This window comes from Chaetodon auriga, chromosome 15 (genome assembly GCF_051107435.1).
Source record: "Chaetodon auriga isolate fChaAug3 chromosome 15, fChaAug3.hap1, whole genome shotgun sequence".
In the NCBI taxonomy this organism is placed as follows: Eukaryota; Metazoa; Chordata; class Actinopteri; order Chaetodontiformes; family Chaetodontidae; genus Chaetodon; species Chaetodon auriga.
In genome coordinates, this window is record NC_135088.1 from 4,938,615 (window position 1) to 4,955,791 (window position 17,177).

General features: G+C 43.7%; 1 protein-coding gene across 10 annotated transcripts in view; it reads left to right on the plus strand.

Moving 5' to 3' along the window:
• Window positions 1-15,202, plus strand: part of cadm1a (cell adhesion molecule 1a) — a 314,635-nt gene extending 299,433 nt beyond the window's left edge. For all 10 annotated transcript variants that reach the window (XM_076750042.1, XM_076750040.1, XM_076750041.1 and 7 more), the window contains 2 exons: window positions 7,992-8,120; window positions 10,509-15,202. In XM_076750042.1, the coding sequence (XP_076606157.1) occupies window positions 7,992-8,120; window positions 10,509-10,627 (248 nt within the window). In that variant the 3' untranslated portion in view covers window positions 10,628-15,202. The remainder of the gene's footprint in view (window positions 1-7,991; window positions 8,121-10,508) is intronic.
• The last annotated feature ends 1,975 nt before the right edge of the window (window positions 15,203-17,177 follow it).

Consider the following 17,177-nt stretch of genomic DNA (forward strand, 5'->3'; position numbering starts at 1 on the left):
TGACCGGAGGATGTGCTGTCTGTTGACTGTGTGTATGGAAATGTGTCCATTGTCTCTGGTTTCTTTTCCAGGATTAGTCCCTCATTTCCTTGGCACGGTTCCTTCACCCAGGGCTGGCTGCTGTGTACACAGATCTACACAAAGCCCCCGATGTCATTTCACTGATGCTATTCTGTCTCACAACACAGTCTCCTCTGTTGTTATTATCAGTGTACCAAGAATAGGGGAGACACAGGACTTGACTTGAGGGAGTCAATTTAATCAACGCCTTGCATTTCTGTGACTTTGACCTTGATGAGATTTTCCTCTTTGGACCACTTTAACACACTTTTACTTATTTACTTTCTGTCGTCTGATGATCACGTGATGTTTCTCATGTCTTTATGATGAACACACCAGCAAATATCAGCCGGTCATTTTGACCTTATCTCTGTTAAAACCAAGAGATTACGTTTTCTAACACAGGAGGACCTCTGCAGTGCACACAAACCTCGTCTTTGGCCACCTTCCACAACCACAAGCATAAATCCTGGAGAGTTTTTCGGTCGCGGTTGAAAAGGCCGAGGCTGGAGGCAGCTCGGTTACAGCGGGATTGGAGGGGAGCGTCCGTGGGGGGGGGTTATAATCACGCATGAGAGAAGAAAGGGCAAGCTGCTGGATGGAGAGAAGCTCCACCGGGCTTCTTTTTTCCAAACAGTGTCCCCATTAACACGACTGATGTGCATCTCTGCAACAAGCTGCAAACTCATTTGGCCTTGGGAGCCATCGAGAGTCCTCAATGTGTTCGGATAAGTCACTCCTGAGACCACTAAAAGCCATTATTAGAAGGTGTTTATTGAGCTAGCCGTGGCCTAGATACAGCATAATATCCTGAGAACAGTTATAGCCCATAATTATATTACATTTTGGATGAAGACCGGCTATGATTAGACAAGTGATGAATAGCTCCATCAGAAAAAAAAACGGGGTCCTTTGGATCAAATGCACTCTTGGCTTATTTTAGGAAAACATTTGCTTTCCGTCTTGTGATCTTATTGTTTGACATCACAAACTCAATTTATCACCTGAACGAAGGTTTGAGGCATCTGTGTTTGAGTTTCTGTCACGAAGCTGAAATTCAGCAGCGGAAACGTCCCAGTGTCCTCGCTGCTTTGTCCCACTGAATAACAGAGAAGTGATTTTCAAACTGCTCCAGATTTAAAGACAGCAGCGCCTCGTTGTTTCTTCCACTTCACAACTATGAATGTGAGTCTTACTTCATGAACTGAAACAATCCTCATAATCCATATGGTGAAATCTGCTGTTTGGAAATTCAATTTTATTTTGTTTATTGACATCATCTCACATCTTTAATAAGCACACCACAATACATTAGAACCATTATAACCCAAACTTTATCTATCTAACCCTAACCCTTGTGAAGGACTATAATGAAGAGATGCTGGTGGTTGCATTATGGAAATGTAGGTTCCATCATTCCAAACAGGTGTTTTTGGAGCGTTCCACAACTTTCCCAGTGTGTGAAACATGTTTCTGCATCAGATTCAGAAAAATCAGTCAAGCTGATGAGGAATAACATTAATTAATTGACTTTGAGTTGTTTTCAGGTCAGTTTATGGCAGAGAGGATCAGCAAACATTCAGTTTTATTCATGTTTTCGTCGCAGCTCTTTTGGGAATCAGGGTTGTTCCACTGCCTCTTAAATAACTTCCTTTCTTAGAGAAATAGTGCATCAGTTTTCTTCTCTGCGCTGCCATTTCATTATTTTGATTTCTTCCTCTGTTCAGAGCCATTTTTCCTTTTATTTGGCTCTTATTTATTTGGCTGTAGCTCACCTGTCTGAGTACGTGGAGCATCCCTGTGCTTCAGGTGTTTAGTCGTCTTTGGTTTTTCTCGTTACTGTAACAGACACCAGGAGTAATGAAGCCTTTCAATCACATACGACATGTTTCAGAGTCAGTGATCGGGCTTCATGGCACTGGCATTTAATCACTTCCTTTCAACTTTATTTGACCCTGAAGCTGCTTTCTTTTTGGCCCGGCGTGTCGTTAATGGCGCTGTTGTCTTCTTTAAGCGAAACACTTTTGACGTTTTAAACAGGCTCAGTAAACCTCAGGCCAAGTCGCTCTGTATGCAGGCAGAGCACTGCGCTACCCGAGAGGCAAAAGATTTAACTGACATCTTTAAATAGGTTCAATGAATAGGTTCACTGGGACTTTAATCACATTCAGTCTTTAGCTGAGTGTTGAGGGCAAAGCACTGAAAGAAAACTGTTGAATTTACATGAAAAAATAACACAGATTAGAATCATGTTTACGGAAAATGATGTACTCATCATCAATTTCCTATTATTTATTCAACTAACAAGACTTTTCATGTCAACTGGATCTTTCATTATGTTCAGTTTATTCCAGTTGTGTTACAGTAACACGACTGTGGGAATGAGCTAAAAACACTGTTCTGCAGTGACACAGTAACGTAAAGCAAAGAGAAACGCTGTGGATCTAAAAAGAATAACACAAGTTCCTCAGCACGACGGAGGTAACGTACCACAGCAGGTCCAATGTGGTCAACATGAGACACCTGCACTCACCTGAAGCAAGAACATAGAGATACTGCACAGCAGCAAGGCGGGAAGCCATGACGATAAACACCAGCTCATATTGTGTGAAGTCAGCGAGCTGAAGTCAGATTGATAAGTACTGATGGGAGCGGCGGCCGAATCGGTTCACGACCGACTGGCTCTTTATTTCATCTGAAGACTTCATTTTCTAACATTAATCTATGTTGTGTTTCTGCTCATTGATCTGCACATTAACAAAGCAAATGTTGTTTTTCGACTTGCTGAAGCTTCTCATGTAAATGAAAGATTTCCTCGCACGTCTCACGTTGAGCGTGACCACCGTGAAGACTTTGACTCTGTTGATGCTCCAATCACTGGCTGGAGGACGGCAGATATCTATGAGAAGTTCACGGTGCGGATGTTGTGAGCTGCTGTCAAACACTCGTTCGTCCTCACACACCTGACCGAGCTGTTTCACTCCTCAGCAGGTGTCACAAAGCTGAAGAGAAGAATAGTGTAAAGGCTGAAAAGCTATTTGAGGGCTAATGCTGGCGTGGCTAGTGAATGGTGGCTAACAGCTGCATTCAGGTTGCTCATTCAGCTGAGTGGAAATATCTTCAAAGAGCAAATCTCAAACTCTGACTGCTAAGTTTTAATCACCTTCGCTGCAGAAAGCAACAAAACAGACGAGAGACGAGCAGACTTTAAATGAACTCTACAAGGCTGAAATCTGTCTGAACAGAAATATGAATGAGCTGTGCAGTATGCATGAACTTCACATTTGTGAATTGAACAATCCGTCAGCTCTGTTTTCGTCAGGGTGGATGGATGCTCTGATGACACCCCCACCCACATGGCGCTGCTGTATTCTCTGTCTGCAGGCAGCACGGGCGCACCACTGAAATCACTAATGCTTAATTAGCAGATTAGAAGATCCAATTAGGAGATCTCCTCTGTCTGGAATCAAGCCTCTGTCAACATGTCCTATGAAAATGAGATACTCCACGTTCCCACTTAAGGTGGGTGTTCCTCCCCCTGCCTCAGTGACCCCTCGTGATTGACTGCTGCATGCTTTGTTTAGCCCTGTGGACACTTTGTTTGAAGCTCATTTGTGATTAATCATTCATATTTCAGACTGAGCTGTGTGTCAGCGTTCAGATAAGTCCAGACTGAAAGGACGCCGTGAAAACGAGTCTGACTCTGTTTGGCTGGGTTTTACTTCCCCTCATATCCATCAGATTTAGGAATGTGGTTCTAATTACGTCGATATGAATGATAAGAAAACAGGTTCAGGAATCGTGTTTTTGTCCAAACTTTCTTTCAAACTGATGTCCGGCCTCTTAGTTTTACTTTCAGAGCATAAAGTACGATTGTTGCCTGTGATATGGAGCAATAAATTCCAGCATCGTCGTGTTCGCCATCTATCATCTGTGTTTTGGACATTTTGCTTCTTTCTCCTGATGTCTTCATGCACCTCCAGTCTGAGATGAACAACACATCTGCCAAAGCAAAGCAAGATGTGGACGCTGGAGGATGGTGTCGAGGACCTTTACGGATGAAGACTGTTCGTCAAAGCTACTGATGTGCCGTTAAACTTTAGACTCCATGTGCTCAGTGTTATCCAGAAGAGACTCACGTGCACTCGGCCGCTCAGTTGATGAGGGTCTCGGTGACCATCAGGTTTTATTTCCGCCTCTGTAGGTGTGTTATGTTGCTGGTTTAACTCCCGCTGTGAGATAATAACACAAATCTAGTGGATTTCAGCAGGTGACTAATTGCTGAAGACTCCTCCATTTGGTGTCATAGAGACTTCCAGAGACAGACAGCACGTCCTCTGCCGCTGTCGTCCACACAGTTCTGAGTCCTTAAAAACAGGCCTCTTTTAAATTTGAAGAACAGACAACCTTTTTCATTGAACTGTTGGCTGACCACCAAAGTTCAAGAGCCAGCAGACACGTTGAGAAAGAGAGAGCGTGTTGGTGGAAAGAACGAATCCCACATTTATTTTTTAAATCAAATCCACCTTCAAGAACACTTTGATGCAATTCAGAGAAAACAGGACAGCGGTAATGAAAACACAGACCTGCTGTAGGTAAGCACGCTAACGCACACGCTGCACAAACATCCTGCGACCACAGCGAACGTCATTCGGTTTGCACCTTCAGTGCTGTTTGCATGAGAGCGCAGACTCTCTCCTTTGTTGTTTTCTGTCATGTTTGGAGGTGTTTGTTTCTATAGCTGTCATACCACAGAATCTGACACGTCAGTTATTAGTATATTATTTCTTGGGTACAAACTAAGTGAAAAAAAAATGCATATTCACAAACTGTCAGCTGTAATAGAGAGAAGATGGGAACTGAAACTGAATTAACGAAGAGTATATCACATGAAGAGAGATGTTAAATATCATTTACGTCCTATAATACAAATGCTTTGGCTTATTTTCTTCAGTAATAACCAGCTGAAGTAACTCTCAGATCTCAGCATTGAACTGAACCTATGAAAAGTGAACAGAATCATCCTTTAAATGACAGCTTCCACCAGCTGGCCCTGAATGACGTTCACCATCCCCAGAAGATGTTTCCTGCAGATTCTGTTGACCTGATTTCTCGATCTTTGTGTCCTCGCCAGATATTTTGAAGTGAACTTCTGTATTTGAAATTCTAGTGGAGATCGCAAAGTTTCCAAAGATATCAAATATGTCAGAGTGAGTTTTACTGAAATGGGCATAAAATGATGCATAAGACATGTAGAATATCTCTGCTTGATGGAACGGTCGTGTGAACAGAACTTGAGGACTTCTCTTCGTATGAGCATCATGTAACTTCAATGAGAGCTGGAACGAGCTGCCAGGATTTCTAAGATTAAAGCAAACTGGGGGGAAACTGCTTCCAGCGCAGTTTGCTGTGGATATTCATTGTCCTCACAACCAGAGGAAGTTTTTGGTCACCCCAGAACTTTCCCTCTAGCACCACCAACAGGCCAGACTGGGCAGCACTGGGAGGGCTGGAAAGGGCCGATCGTCGCATGAAATGAAGCATCAGATCACATGATGGAAAGACTTCGATGATTAAATTCATCTGAACCAGTAAAGTTTGAAACAGACGACCAAGAATGCCCCCCCCCCCCCCCCCCCCACGCCCTGACCGCAGCACTCACACCAAACACGTTCCGCCACCTCCCCGAGGCCAGAGTCCACATTAACATCGTAATAGGAAAGTGTGTTAAAGCACAGCTTTAGCAGCCTGACAAGAGCGAATTGGATGTCAGAAGGATTCCTGCTCAGTTTAATTGAATCTGCCCAGCACTAAAAAAGAAAATCTGAAGTCAAAATAACCTATTAGATCTATCAGGTCATGTTTTGTTGAGCCTGACAGATAGCACTGCTCCGCCACCCCCCCGCCTCTGTGATTCTTGCAGGTTGGGTAATGCAGGAGTGTGGAGGTGGGCGGCAGCTGATGTTATCCATGATGTTTCTCTCCCCGTTTCTGTTATTTGTTAATAAATTGTGGCCGGCTCTTTCTGTTTCCTGGAGCTCACTCAGCAAATCCCTTGAGAGCAGAACTAGCCGGAGAAGCGTGTGGAGGGGTTCTAGTGAGCTACTACAGCTAATGGATGGTGGGGGCTGCTCCTCGTGGTCTGATTGCTAAGAGGAGGCCGTTTGGTCTCCTCACTTTATTTTCCTTCCATTCCCTGTTCTCTGTAAATGAAGTCTTTAAAGAGGACATTAGGTCCATGTGCAGATTAGATGCACGCTGTAATGGTATCTTAATAAGTTCAAAGCACAAAAATGCATCAGTTACATCGACGTTGCTTTGCAGAATTAATTCCAGGTCACATCTCACATGAATCATCTCCCCTCCACCCGTCTCTCCCACTGTCCTGTGCATTACAGTGAGGTGCTGGTGATGAAAACATGCGCTCCACCTTTGTGCTGTGATTGGCCAATCGCATCCACAAATGGATACTAACTTTGGGTTGTGATGGATCCCTGCACCCAATCAATAGCTTTCACATAGCATTACAGCCGAGAGCTTCAGGGGCTTGTCACCCAGGTCCAGGCGTTTCATTTACTTAATGCCATCTCAGATCAGCTGTTCCCACTCCAACACTCATCCGTCAGTGTTCTGTTGTTTGAAGTTTCTTCTAAAAAACATACATTTTTTATAAGCATTGAACTTAACGGTGATGAGGAACATCAGGAGGAAAGGTGAAATACTGAGTGTTGTTTTAGTGTTCGGCGTCTTCTCGGTGCTCCTCGCTCATTGCATATGCATTTTAGGGAGGATCGTGCAAATAACAGGAGACGTGTTAACAGAGGTTGATTATGTATTCTGCTGGATAGACTGAGGTCAAGCTATTTGCCGCTGTCAGTGTTGCAGGGAAAATTCTCCATGTCTGCAAAGGAGGCGTAGACGGCGCTGATGGGATTTATAAGAACCGCAAGACTGAAGTGGGAGAAGAAACGAGCATGAAATACAGGCTTTCATACAAAAGCCCTTCCATGAAAAACACTGGAACACAGTGGAAAACACAAATACAACACAACGCGATAACTCTCTAATCCTTTCTGACATAAACTCACCTGAAAACAGCACAAAGTCAATATGTTTAATGTTTTTCCTCATCAGCTTCATTGATTTCTGTAAATATCTGCTTATTGTGAGTCTGATGCAGCAACGCGTTTCAAAGACTGGGAAAGTTGAGGCACGCTCCAGAAACACTTGTTTGGAACATTTCCTCAGTAAATGTGGTGAATGTGAGTGATTCCTCACAGTCCAGCAGGAATATGATAATTCATTCCTGCTCAGTTTAATCAATTCCTGATTGCAATCTAAACTGTTAGTGCTGTGGCAATTTTGTAGAGTGGTTATTAACATATCAGCCAGATAAAAGGAGCTCAACTGGTCCCAGGAGGTAACCTGTTCTTACCTCTTGTTAGTCAGAAGCAAACAAAGAACACATGTGGTGAAGTTTTGTACCTGTATTCCTTTAAATGTGAAGAAATGAATGCAACACAGAGCAAGAGCTCAGCTTTTTAACAGAAAACAACCAGTTCAGTCCGGTTCAGCCCTCGTTTGGGTTCAGATAAAAGGTCATATTTAGGTTAGACATGGTTGGAGTTCGGTGGTGAACATGTCTGTCCACTGAACTCTTACTGATGAACAACCTATGAGATTCTTCCAGTTGAACCAACACATCAGGTGTTATTTGTCTCAAAGCAGTCTGCGTAGAGACAGGAAACCACCTGGTCCGCACCTTGTCCATCACTTCTGTTCAAGCAGCAGATCTCTGCACTGCAGTCTAATCTACATCTCTATCTGAGGACACCTCAGAAGGGACAAGGTGTCCGGCTGTTGTCCCCACAATGTAACCCTGAGCTCAGTTCTGTCTGTCCACGCTGAGTTTGGCCTTTCTTTGCTTTCAGATTCGCGAGCTGGAGAAGGAGCGCCCAGAACGGTGGACCACGCGGTGATTGGAGGAGTGGTGGCCGTGGTCGTCTTCGCCATGCTCTGTCTACTCATTGTCTTGGGGCGTTACTTTGCAAGACACAAAGGTAGAACACCTGAACATGAAGCTTTATAACCAACACAGCCAGATTATTACATCTGGAACATGTAACAAGGAGTTCTTCCAATCATAACTCAAATGCTACATAGATTCAGCCTGAATAAAACTACAAACAGGAGCTGAAAATATTCATATACGCAAGTGAGAAAACACTGACTGACAGCAATAAACTAGTGCAATCAGCCAATAACAGACCAGCCCACCGCCGCACATTACCGCCATGTTACTGCCGTTTGTGGGAAACCTGAGCTGAGTCCGATCTGAAGAGACAACTGGCGCTGTTCAAGTCTGACTAACGGCCACCTGGACAGTAAATCTCCTCCCTTTTATTTGGAGAATTCAAGACAGGACGTAGAGCCTGAGCTGGGAGGATGAATATATAAAAGCCAGGAGGAAACATTTACTGGGCTACTTTACGGATAAAGCTGTCTCTGTTTGCACAGATGAAACGAAATACAGTGAAGCTGGACCGAATCTGCAGCCTAAATAAATTCCCTGTCTGATTCTGGGTCAGTTTTTGGTTGATGATCACGACACGTAAAGTGCAACAGCATCCGAGACTAAAAACCAAAAACACGATCCCTCAGAAAGCTGAAAAAAGTTTAATTCAAACTTCTGGCCAAATCCTAAAAAACCTGAAGTATCATTAAATCATGTGGGACACTCCTGTTGGTGTTTCTCTGCTGAGGCATTTTGGGAATTTACAGAGAGGAAGAACCAGTTCTTCGTCTTCCTCTGCAGACTTTATCCTCCACGTGGCTTCAGCACGAACCACAAAACACCATCCAGAACATCGACAAACAACCAACAAGCCTTCAGAAAGTACAGATATCTTTAATAAACACAGGAGCTGGTGAGCTGCAGTAAAGCTGCTGTAGACAAGGACACTAAACAGCAGCAGTTTGTCAGTGTGTCCTCTTTGAGTCAACTCTGCTCCTGTAAAAACCTTTTTTCATTGCTTGGATGGATGCTGCTCAAATAATGGAACGATGGTTATTAAGGTAATATAATGCATCTCATCTGCTGCTCTCATAACCAAGAAATAATTACAGCCTATAACAAATTTCACACTGTGATGATATTTCTTATGCAGGAGGAAATGGGATCGGACACATTAACCACTTTAGAGAGGAAATAGTGTGAACGAGGCCATTTAAAGGTGTGGAGGTGACGTTTCTGACTGTGAGCTGATGAACTCTCACATGATTCATTAACACTGAAGGCCCAACATTTGGGGCGCCCACACTCTGCAGTGGTTCCAGGGTCACTGGAGATCTGTGGCTGAGCTCAAACACATCTGAAGGAGTCTGGGGTCCATAATCGATAAATATTACAATATGAACAAGATTATAGACACTTAGAATTCTTATTGCGAGGCTATGATTTAGAGGCCAGCTCAATTTCTAGCATGCAGGGCAGTGTGGAGGTCGCGTTATCGTGTCTTCTTCGTGTCTTCTTGCTGAATGGGAGAGCTACAGGCAGCCGCAGGTGGACGTGGTTCAGGTGTGACCACAGTGACGGCTCCTGAAGAGGTTAGTGTAGGTGTTACTGGAGCATCAGTTTTATCAGAAACTTTATTTCAGAGTGAATGTTGAGATGTGAAACTGGAGCCAGAGGACGTCACTGAGGGTTCAGGACTTTTAGCGCCGTTCCATCATAAAGATTCAAGCAAACACTGCAGCGGCCCGCGGCCTGACGGCGGAGAGCAGGGCTGGATTAACTGGCTACAGATTACAGCAGAAATCTGACGGTTCAGACTGACGCTGTGCCGGCAAACGTCAGATAAATGAAGGATCAGATGGCTGATAGTGTGACGGCTTAAACCTGCGTTAAATAAGAGGAAAATCAGGATTTGGCTTCTTCTTCTTCTCTTTCACTGCCCGTCTGTTAGAGCACACTGCACCACTTGTTTCTGTGTCATAAAGCAGCATTTGTGCTTTTATTTTTTCCACATTTATTAGCGCCCTTCCTCTTTCGATCTGGAGTATCACGTTCGTTATCAACCTCACTGCGAACCGATGTGAATAAATCTTGTAAATTAAGTTTGAAGTGGCGGGCTAGTTCCTTTTTTTGCCGAACTTGACAAGGTTAATTTGAAAGTGTGAGCCTTGCTCTTCTTCACACTCCACATCATTTCTAAAGCCTGATTTCCATGTGCCAGTCTTGAATGGGAAAGAGGGAACGTCGTGTATAATCTGAATATTACAGCTTGCTGGTGTTGGGTTTGTGGAAACGGCCACACGGAGGAGGATTTGCATAATTAGGTGCTGTGGGATGTAGAGCCACATTTTAATCTTTAGTATCATCGAAGCAGCAGGCTATTATCCAGTCTGTGACACTGTCCTTCATCCCTCCTCCTCCTCCTCCTTCTCAGGTACCTACTTCACGCACGAAGCTAAAGGAGCAGACGACGCAGCGGACGCAGACACGGCCATCATCAACGCAGAGGGGGGCCACACCAACTCGGACGAGAAGAAAGAGTACTACATCTAATCCAAACCAGACCCCTCACTCCAGCGTCCTCTTTGGGACGCCGAGCTGTTTTTGGGGCCGGGGAGCGGGGAGAGGGGAGAGGGGGGGTCCGTGGAGGGGTTTCAGTTGGTTCAGGATCACTTTTAGCGCGAGTAGAGGAGAGCGGGGGTTTAAAGAAAGGCCTGGTTTTAAGCCGTTGTTTAGTCTAGTCTGCAGATGTAGATGGAATGTTTTGTGTGTAAAAAAAATCAAAAATCAAAAAAGGACAAAAAACGGGGGGGCTCGGGTTTTCGGTAAGCTGAGAGGGGGGTGGGTCGGGGGTGGGACGGGGCGCCAGACGTTGCCAGAAATCACTGTAGAGAGCTTCACCATTCGACACCTCCCTGACTGCTGGTACGAATTTGTTTTAGTTCAACCATTTGCAGAAAATTCTGTGCCTTGTTCTATCCATACTTTGGATTTGTGTTGATCCTCATTTGCATAACCTTGTTGCTCCCCTTTCCTGTTTCATCTTTCCCACTCGTAATTATCAATGTGCTGTTGGCTTTTGTATGAGGGTAAAATTACACAGCCACTTTATTCATTTCCCTAAATGTGTCTGCACACACGCATCCTCTCCTGCATAACAACACTCTTTCCAGTATACTGTGATTTGTCTCAAGCCAGTACTTCCCTCTGTTTCTCCCTCAAGTTTTGACAGCTCCAAAAATGCATGGAATGCTTTACATATCATTGTACAAAGGACATAAATGAGAAACAGGTTTGATGTACTGTACACGCCCCCCTCCCCCGCCCCCTCCCAAACACAACCACATCGAGACACAACCCAAACCAAGGCAGCAAAGGATCACACAGGACGGTTTTATCGGGCCAATTCGGTTCAGTCGTGTTTCGCGGCCTCAGTTTGTTCTTCAGAGCAGGTCGACGACCTCCAGTCCAAAAAGTCAGGATGCTGAAACGTAAATAAAAACAGAACAAAATGATTCGCGAATCCTTTTTGACCCTCGTTCAGCTGAACACAGCGCAAAGACAAACATACGAACTTGTTCTGGAGCTGATGTAAAAACCGTTCCGCATTTTCCAAACCGTCTGATTCTGTTTGTCCTAACATGTTTGAAACGCATCAGATTCAGATTCAGCACATATTTATAAAAACCGATTAAGCTGAGGAGCTCAGACAGTAAACGTGTTGTCTTTGTGCTGTTTTCAGGTGAGTCCACGTCAGACAGGGTCAGCAGGTGTTGGCGTACGAGCCTTTCTGGACTCTCGTTGTTCTCCTGCCTCTGAAACAATCACCTTTCTTAGTAAAGAGAACTCGTGCATTATTTTCATTTTTCCTCGCTGTGCTGCGTTTCATTACTCTGATTTCTTCCTCTGTTCACAACTATTTTTCTTTCATTTGGCTGAATGGAAGCCCTGTTTTCCCACCGGCTTTTATTGAGTTGTAATGATGAGATTCAATTGATTTCCATCTGCTCTCACTCTAGAATATTTTTTCTTACAAATGGGAAAGTAAGAAAATGTAAATTGTTTTAAAAATGGTTTTGGCAGACTCTCAGTCACAATGCCTCAGTAATAAAAGGCTGTTGGAAAAACATTTGTTATTAATATTGGCCAACCAACAGCCAGAAGACGCTGGCGTGCAGAAACAGCCTTAACCAAACTCCAAACTGAACCGCACTCAGATCTATTTAAGCTGCATTAAACATAAAAGCTGGCCACGGCGGTCCAGCGTCTCCCATCAGAGGGTCCATGTTATCTCATAGACACACAATGTAAACCAAGCCAATGGAATCACAGCTGTATTGTACACTAATCCTTACTAAGAAATATTTTTTACGACTTATTAGAGTTACAATGGAGTACCTGTGTGGGTTTTATCGTGTCGCGCTCATTGTGAGTTTTGTCAAACTGTAACAAGCAAACGTTTGGGAAACGTCTTCAAACTGCTCTGAGAGACAGGCCAGTCTGTCCACGTCCATCTCACCTTCCACATACGTCTTTGCTTTTGATGCAGCAGCTTGGTGCTTAATCATTTACTGGTTTTCTGCATGTGTGTACCTGCTGAACGCAGTCTTTCTGCTTCCGTCTTGCTTTATGTATCACCTGCCAAAACTGAATGAGGATGTTGTGCTGTGCCAGCTGGGAGCACCGGGGAAAGCCAAAAGTAATTAACTGTTTGTAACTCAACTTAATACACATGTCGTGCTGGTGGTGGTAATCCCACGGGCTGCGTTAATGCCCTGGCTTCTTAACATGGCAGTGAGGGTCTATTCGTGGCACGGTTTGTCATTATGATGTGTTAACACAGCGAGTGGCTCGCTTAACGACTCCTCCGTCAGCTGTGGGTGGACGAGTCGAGGTCGCGGCGTTCGCCTTCAATGGACAAACATGAACCAAATCAAAACGGCACAGAAATAAAGTTTGCTTTTTTTCTTTACTAACAGCCTGATAATGACGCCATTTGAGTGCAGGCCGGCGGTCAGAATTTTATGGCAGCATAAAATCAGAAGGTGCCATTTGCTTGAATAAAATCACCATTTTTTTTAGATTAATTTTCAGAAAATAGTATTTTACGTCAGTACCAGTGAGTTTTATGAATATCAAACATTCCAGATCAAAAGTAGAAAGCATCAGTGCACTGCAGGACCTAAACCTTAGCGTTAGCGTAGCACATTAGAGGTCCAGTGTGGAGCAGGATCTGTTTTCATCAGTGTAGAATCACCTAAAGATAAGAATCATTGTGTTTCTCAAACTCTAAAATGAGCTCTACAGTAGCCCAGAAGGGACAAACCAAACATTGGCTCTGCGGAGCGCCTCCACAGTTTCTCCTGCATGCTTAGAAATGGAGGTGACACTGGACCTTTAATGAGGAAAAAGACCTACAGAGCACGTTTAACCTCACGGTTATTTCAGACTTGTGACTTTGGTTGAGGCAGAGCTGCTTTTAAAAAAGGTGTTTATTTTACGGAGACAATGAAGAACGACACAGAGACACCTGAACGCAGCATAAAGAAGGAAAGTGCAAACACAGAAAACAAACAGAGCAAATAAAGAAACTCTTTAAAACAGAAACTGAACACTGATGAGCTTCAGTGAAGTTTGAAAAAGACTTCACAGTGGTGTAGTTTTAACGTTAGGACTGCAGATATCAGCCCACCAATGAGCTGCTCTGACATCCCTGTCGCCGGGCGCATTGCCTGAACAGCTCACGTGTTTTTGTGTTTATGCCTTTTTGTCCATAAGTGTTGTCTAATTAGCGAATGCTCGTCACTTACTTTCGGTTTCAGTTTGATGCGTTTAATCCTGTAAATATGAGCCGTCAGAGCTTTTCCTCGTGTCAGCTGACCTTTCTTCTCCAACAGTAACCTCACATTTCATTTCAGCCTTTTTTTCTTTTAAATGTATTATTACCTGTGAGAAATATCAGTGTGTGATATATCAATATCGATCATGTCCCAGGCTTAAACTCACTTGCTTCCAGTGAACGCTGGGACATGAACGGACACGATGCCGTTGCTTGCTGTGTGGACACTCATATCCGAGCTTCAGTGCGTCATTGCCATGTTAACGCCTCTGATTGGAATTGGCCATCGTGCAGCTCAGATTTCGACACGTCAGCGATGTGATAGCTTTAATATATCATCGTCATGCATGAAGGCAGCATTCAGTCTTTCCATATTGAGATTGCGGCTTCGGGCTCGTTCACAGGTGGTCGAGAAGGTCCTCGTGACACTTCCTGAGCATAACGTGTTGTGCATTTTTAAAGTGGGGAAATATTTTTCTGCAGTTGTAGAAGACAGCAGGCGGCCGGGTGGGAGCGGTGGACATATTTTTAGCTTTCCCATTGGGCGGGGCACTCGTGGACGTGGGCTACAGGAGTGACGATTGTCAAAGACGCTGAGTCCAACTGTCCAACTGTTCATTCTTCTGTGAAAACTTGAGTTAATTTAAAAGTTCTGTACTCGCAAAGGAATTACCACTAAGTTAACACTGTATGCTGATGACACTGTTTTGTGTTTGTTCCGTGGACGGGTGGGGGCGGGGAGGGGTTCTGACTCGGTTCGATGTTTTAGGGTCTGGTGTCTGATGAAACTATTAACCGACTTGTTATCGTTGCTTTATGAATCACAGAGCAGATGTCACTTCGTTTGTAAGACTGAGATTGTGTGATTTGTACTTTACAGTGAGCACTGTTTGGCTTCAGTGACGTGTGGCAGCTTCCATTCAAATCAGACTTCAAAGTGTGTACTTGCCAATAAAGGAACAGAACTGAATATTGTCTTCTCCCTTAAGGCTGATGCATTAATATTTTACTTTGTGGATATTAAACTCTGTGGAACGGCCGGAGCGTCTCTCCAAATGCTTTATTTACAATAAGAGTTTCTACTCTCCCAAAGTTCCAACGTGAACAAAACGACATGAAAGCAACATTTGAGGAGGCTGAAATATTCAGAAATGTGAAGACGTCAACAGCCAAATGATATTTTAGGTTCTTGTATGTATCATTATTTTCTATTAAATGCCCAGTAAAGTAAAAATGGACTCACAGTGTAACTGATGTAGTTTTCTCCACATTAAATTCTTTTGATATTGTCCTGTCTCTGGTTCATGCGTTGCTGACCGATGTGACTGCATCTCAGGTAGAATGCAAAGTTTAGGTCCCACCTATAAATGACATAAAAGCAAGTACAATGCATCATCATCATCATCATCATCCTCATCGACTCAAGTGCAACACATTCTTTTAGATCCAAGAGGCAAAATGGTTGATATTTTGCATATCTGTTGTACATGTTTTCTGTATTTTCCTTAATATTTGGTGCACTGTAAACGATGTGTTGAGTATTGCTTTGTGTTGACATAGTCATAAAGAGTACACTGTTTATTGGATTGACGCAGGACCAGAAACGTGTTGTGGCTGTACTTCTGTCACTTTCAACGCACCGCCGCCTTTGGAAGCTTGTTTGAATCCCGAAAAGTTTTGATTGTTTCACCAGTCATTGATTCTTTTTGTCTCTCTGCTGTTCTTGGGAAATGTTAATGTGTATTAATGGAGAAAAGGAGTTCCACATTCCCATACACATTTTGTATTGGTTCATAAATAGACATTTTTACAAAACAATGAAGAGTTCTTGTCTTAATAAAAAAGAAAAGATATTAATGTCCAAAATAATCAGTGTTGGTATGATTTTTTACACTGAATGTTAATATATTAAGGTGATGCACAGCAGGTAAAAGGGGGAAATGTGGACATTGTCGTATTTATTTGTCATCCTCAGTCAGCAGATGATGAAGCCGCTGCAGTTTATTTCCAACAGCCCAAACAGTCACAGGTAGAAAAATCCTTTTACATTGAAATATTAACGGAAATCGTAAAGCATACGCTCAAAATGTCAGATTTAGAAAGACAGAATTTTAAAGGGTAGGTGGACATTTTTCCACCCGTCGCTCCATCCCAAATGTTTCCCTGCTTTATAAGGAATCACAGGACTTCCTGCTGGGACTGGTGATGGAGGCAGTTGTGATTAAAGCTTTTTAACAAACTCTTGTGGACGGGACGCTCTCTGGACATGACCTCCAGTCAGTGAGGCTGCCAAGCAATTAAAACATTTACTGTAAACTCTGAGATGAATGAAGCACACTGATCAATATCTGACCATGAAGCATCTAAAAACATCACAATTCAAAGGGAATTTGGTTTGCGAGTGAGTGAATGAATGAATACGCACAATATCATTCACATTTAAAGGTGATTTAAAGGGGACGGTCGGTTCACCTGTTGCAGGTAGACTACAGGCAGACTACAGACAGACTGCAGACAAGGTATGGGTAGACTACAGACAGGCTACAGACACACCACAGACAGACCCTCTGCTCATCATCAGTTCCATCTGGTTGTTTTTTAAATGGAACTTTTGTCTTCAGAGTTTCTTCATTTGTCTCTGCATCAGTCTGCTTCATTCATTAACGGCTGGCCTCCAGTCAGCCGGCTCTCCTCGTGGACTCTTACTCTCATGAATACGTCCAGAGATTATATTTGGCGCTCAGGCTTTGACTTCATCACATGGAAACACTGAGCTCTGCGCAGCGGTGACCATAATAACTTCCCTCTGACTCATGAAAAGCTTGATGGGCTCCAGTTAAAGGGCAGATCTCTGACCGCCATCGTTTAGGAGGATCAGGTTTGCAGAGAAGAACACTGACAGCTGAATGCTTCATCGTCTTCATCGGTGTCTAAGGAACGTCGCTGCCTTATAGGACTTTAGTCTTGTTTTGAAATGTCTCACAAACCCACAAACCGTCGTCTCCACAGGTTCGGCTTCACTGAGCTTTGCATCGTTGAATGTGACGAGTGTGTTCAGATTGAACCGGCGAGACAAAGGAGCGTAAGCGGAGCAGCTGAATGGGACATTTATCCACTTCCAGTTATTCTTGGGTGAAGTTGAAAGCTCTTTCTCGAGTCTGAAGTGAAGCTTGGCGGGCGCGGACGTCATGAATTCTTTATCATGTGCATAAACCGGCGTGAGCGCGCCGTATAAAACAAGCGCTTCTAATTAACAAGAAAATA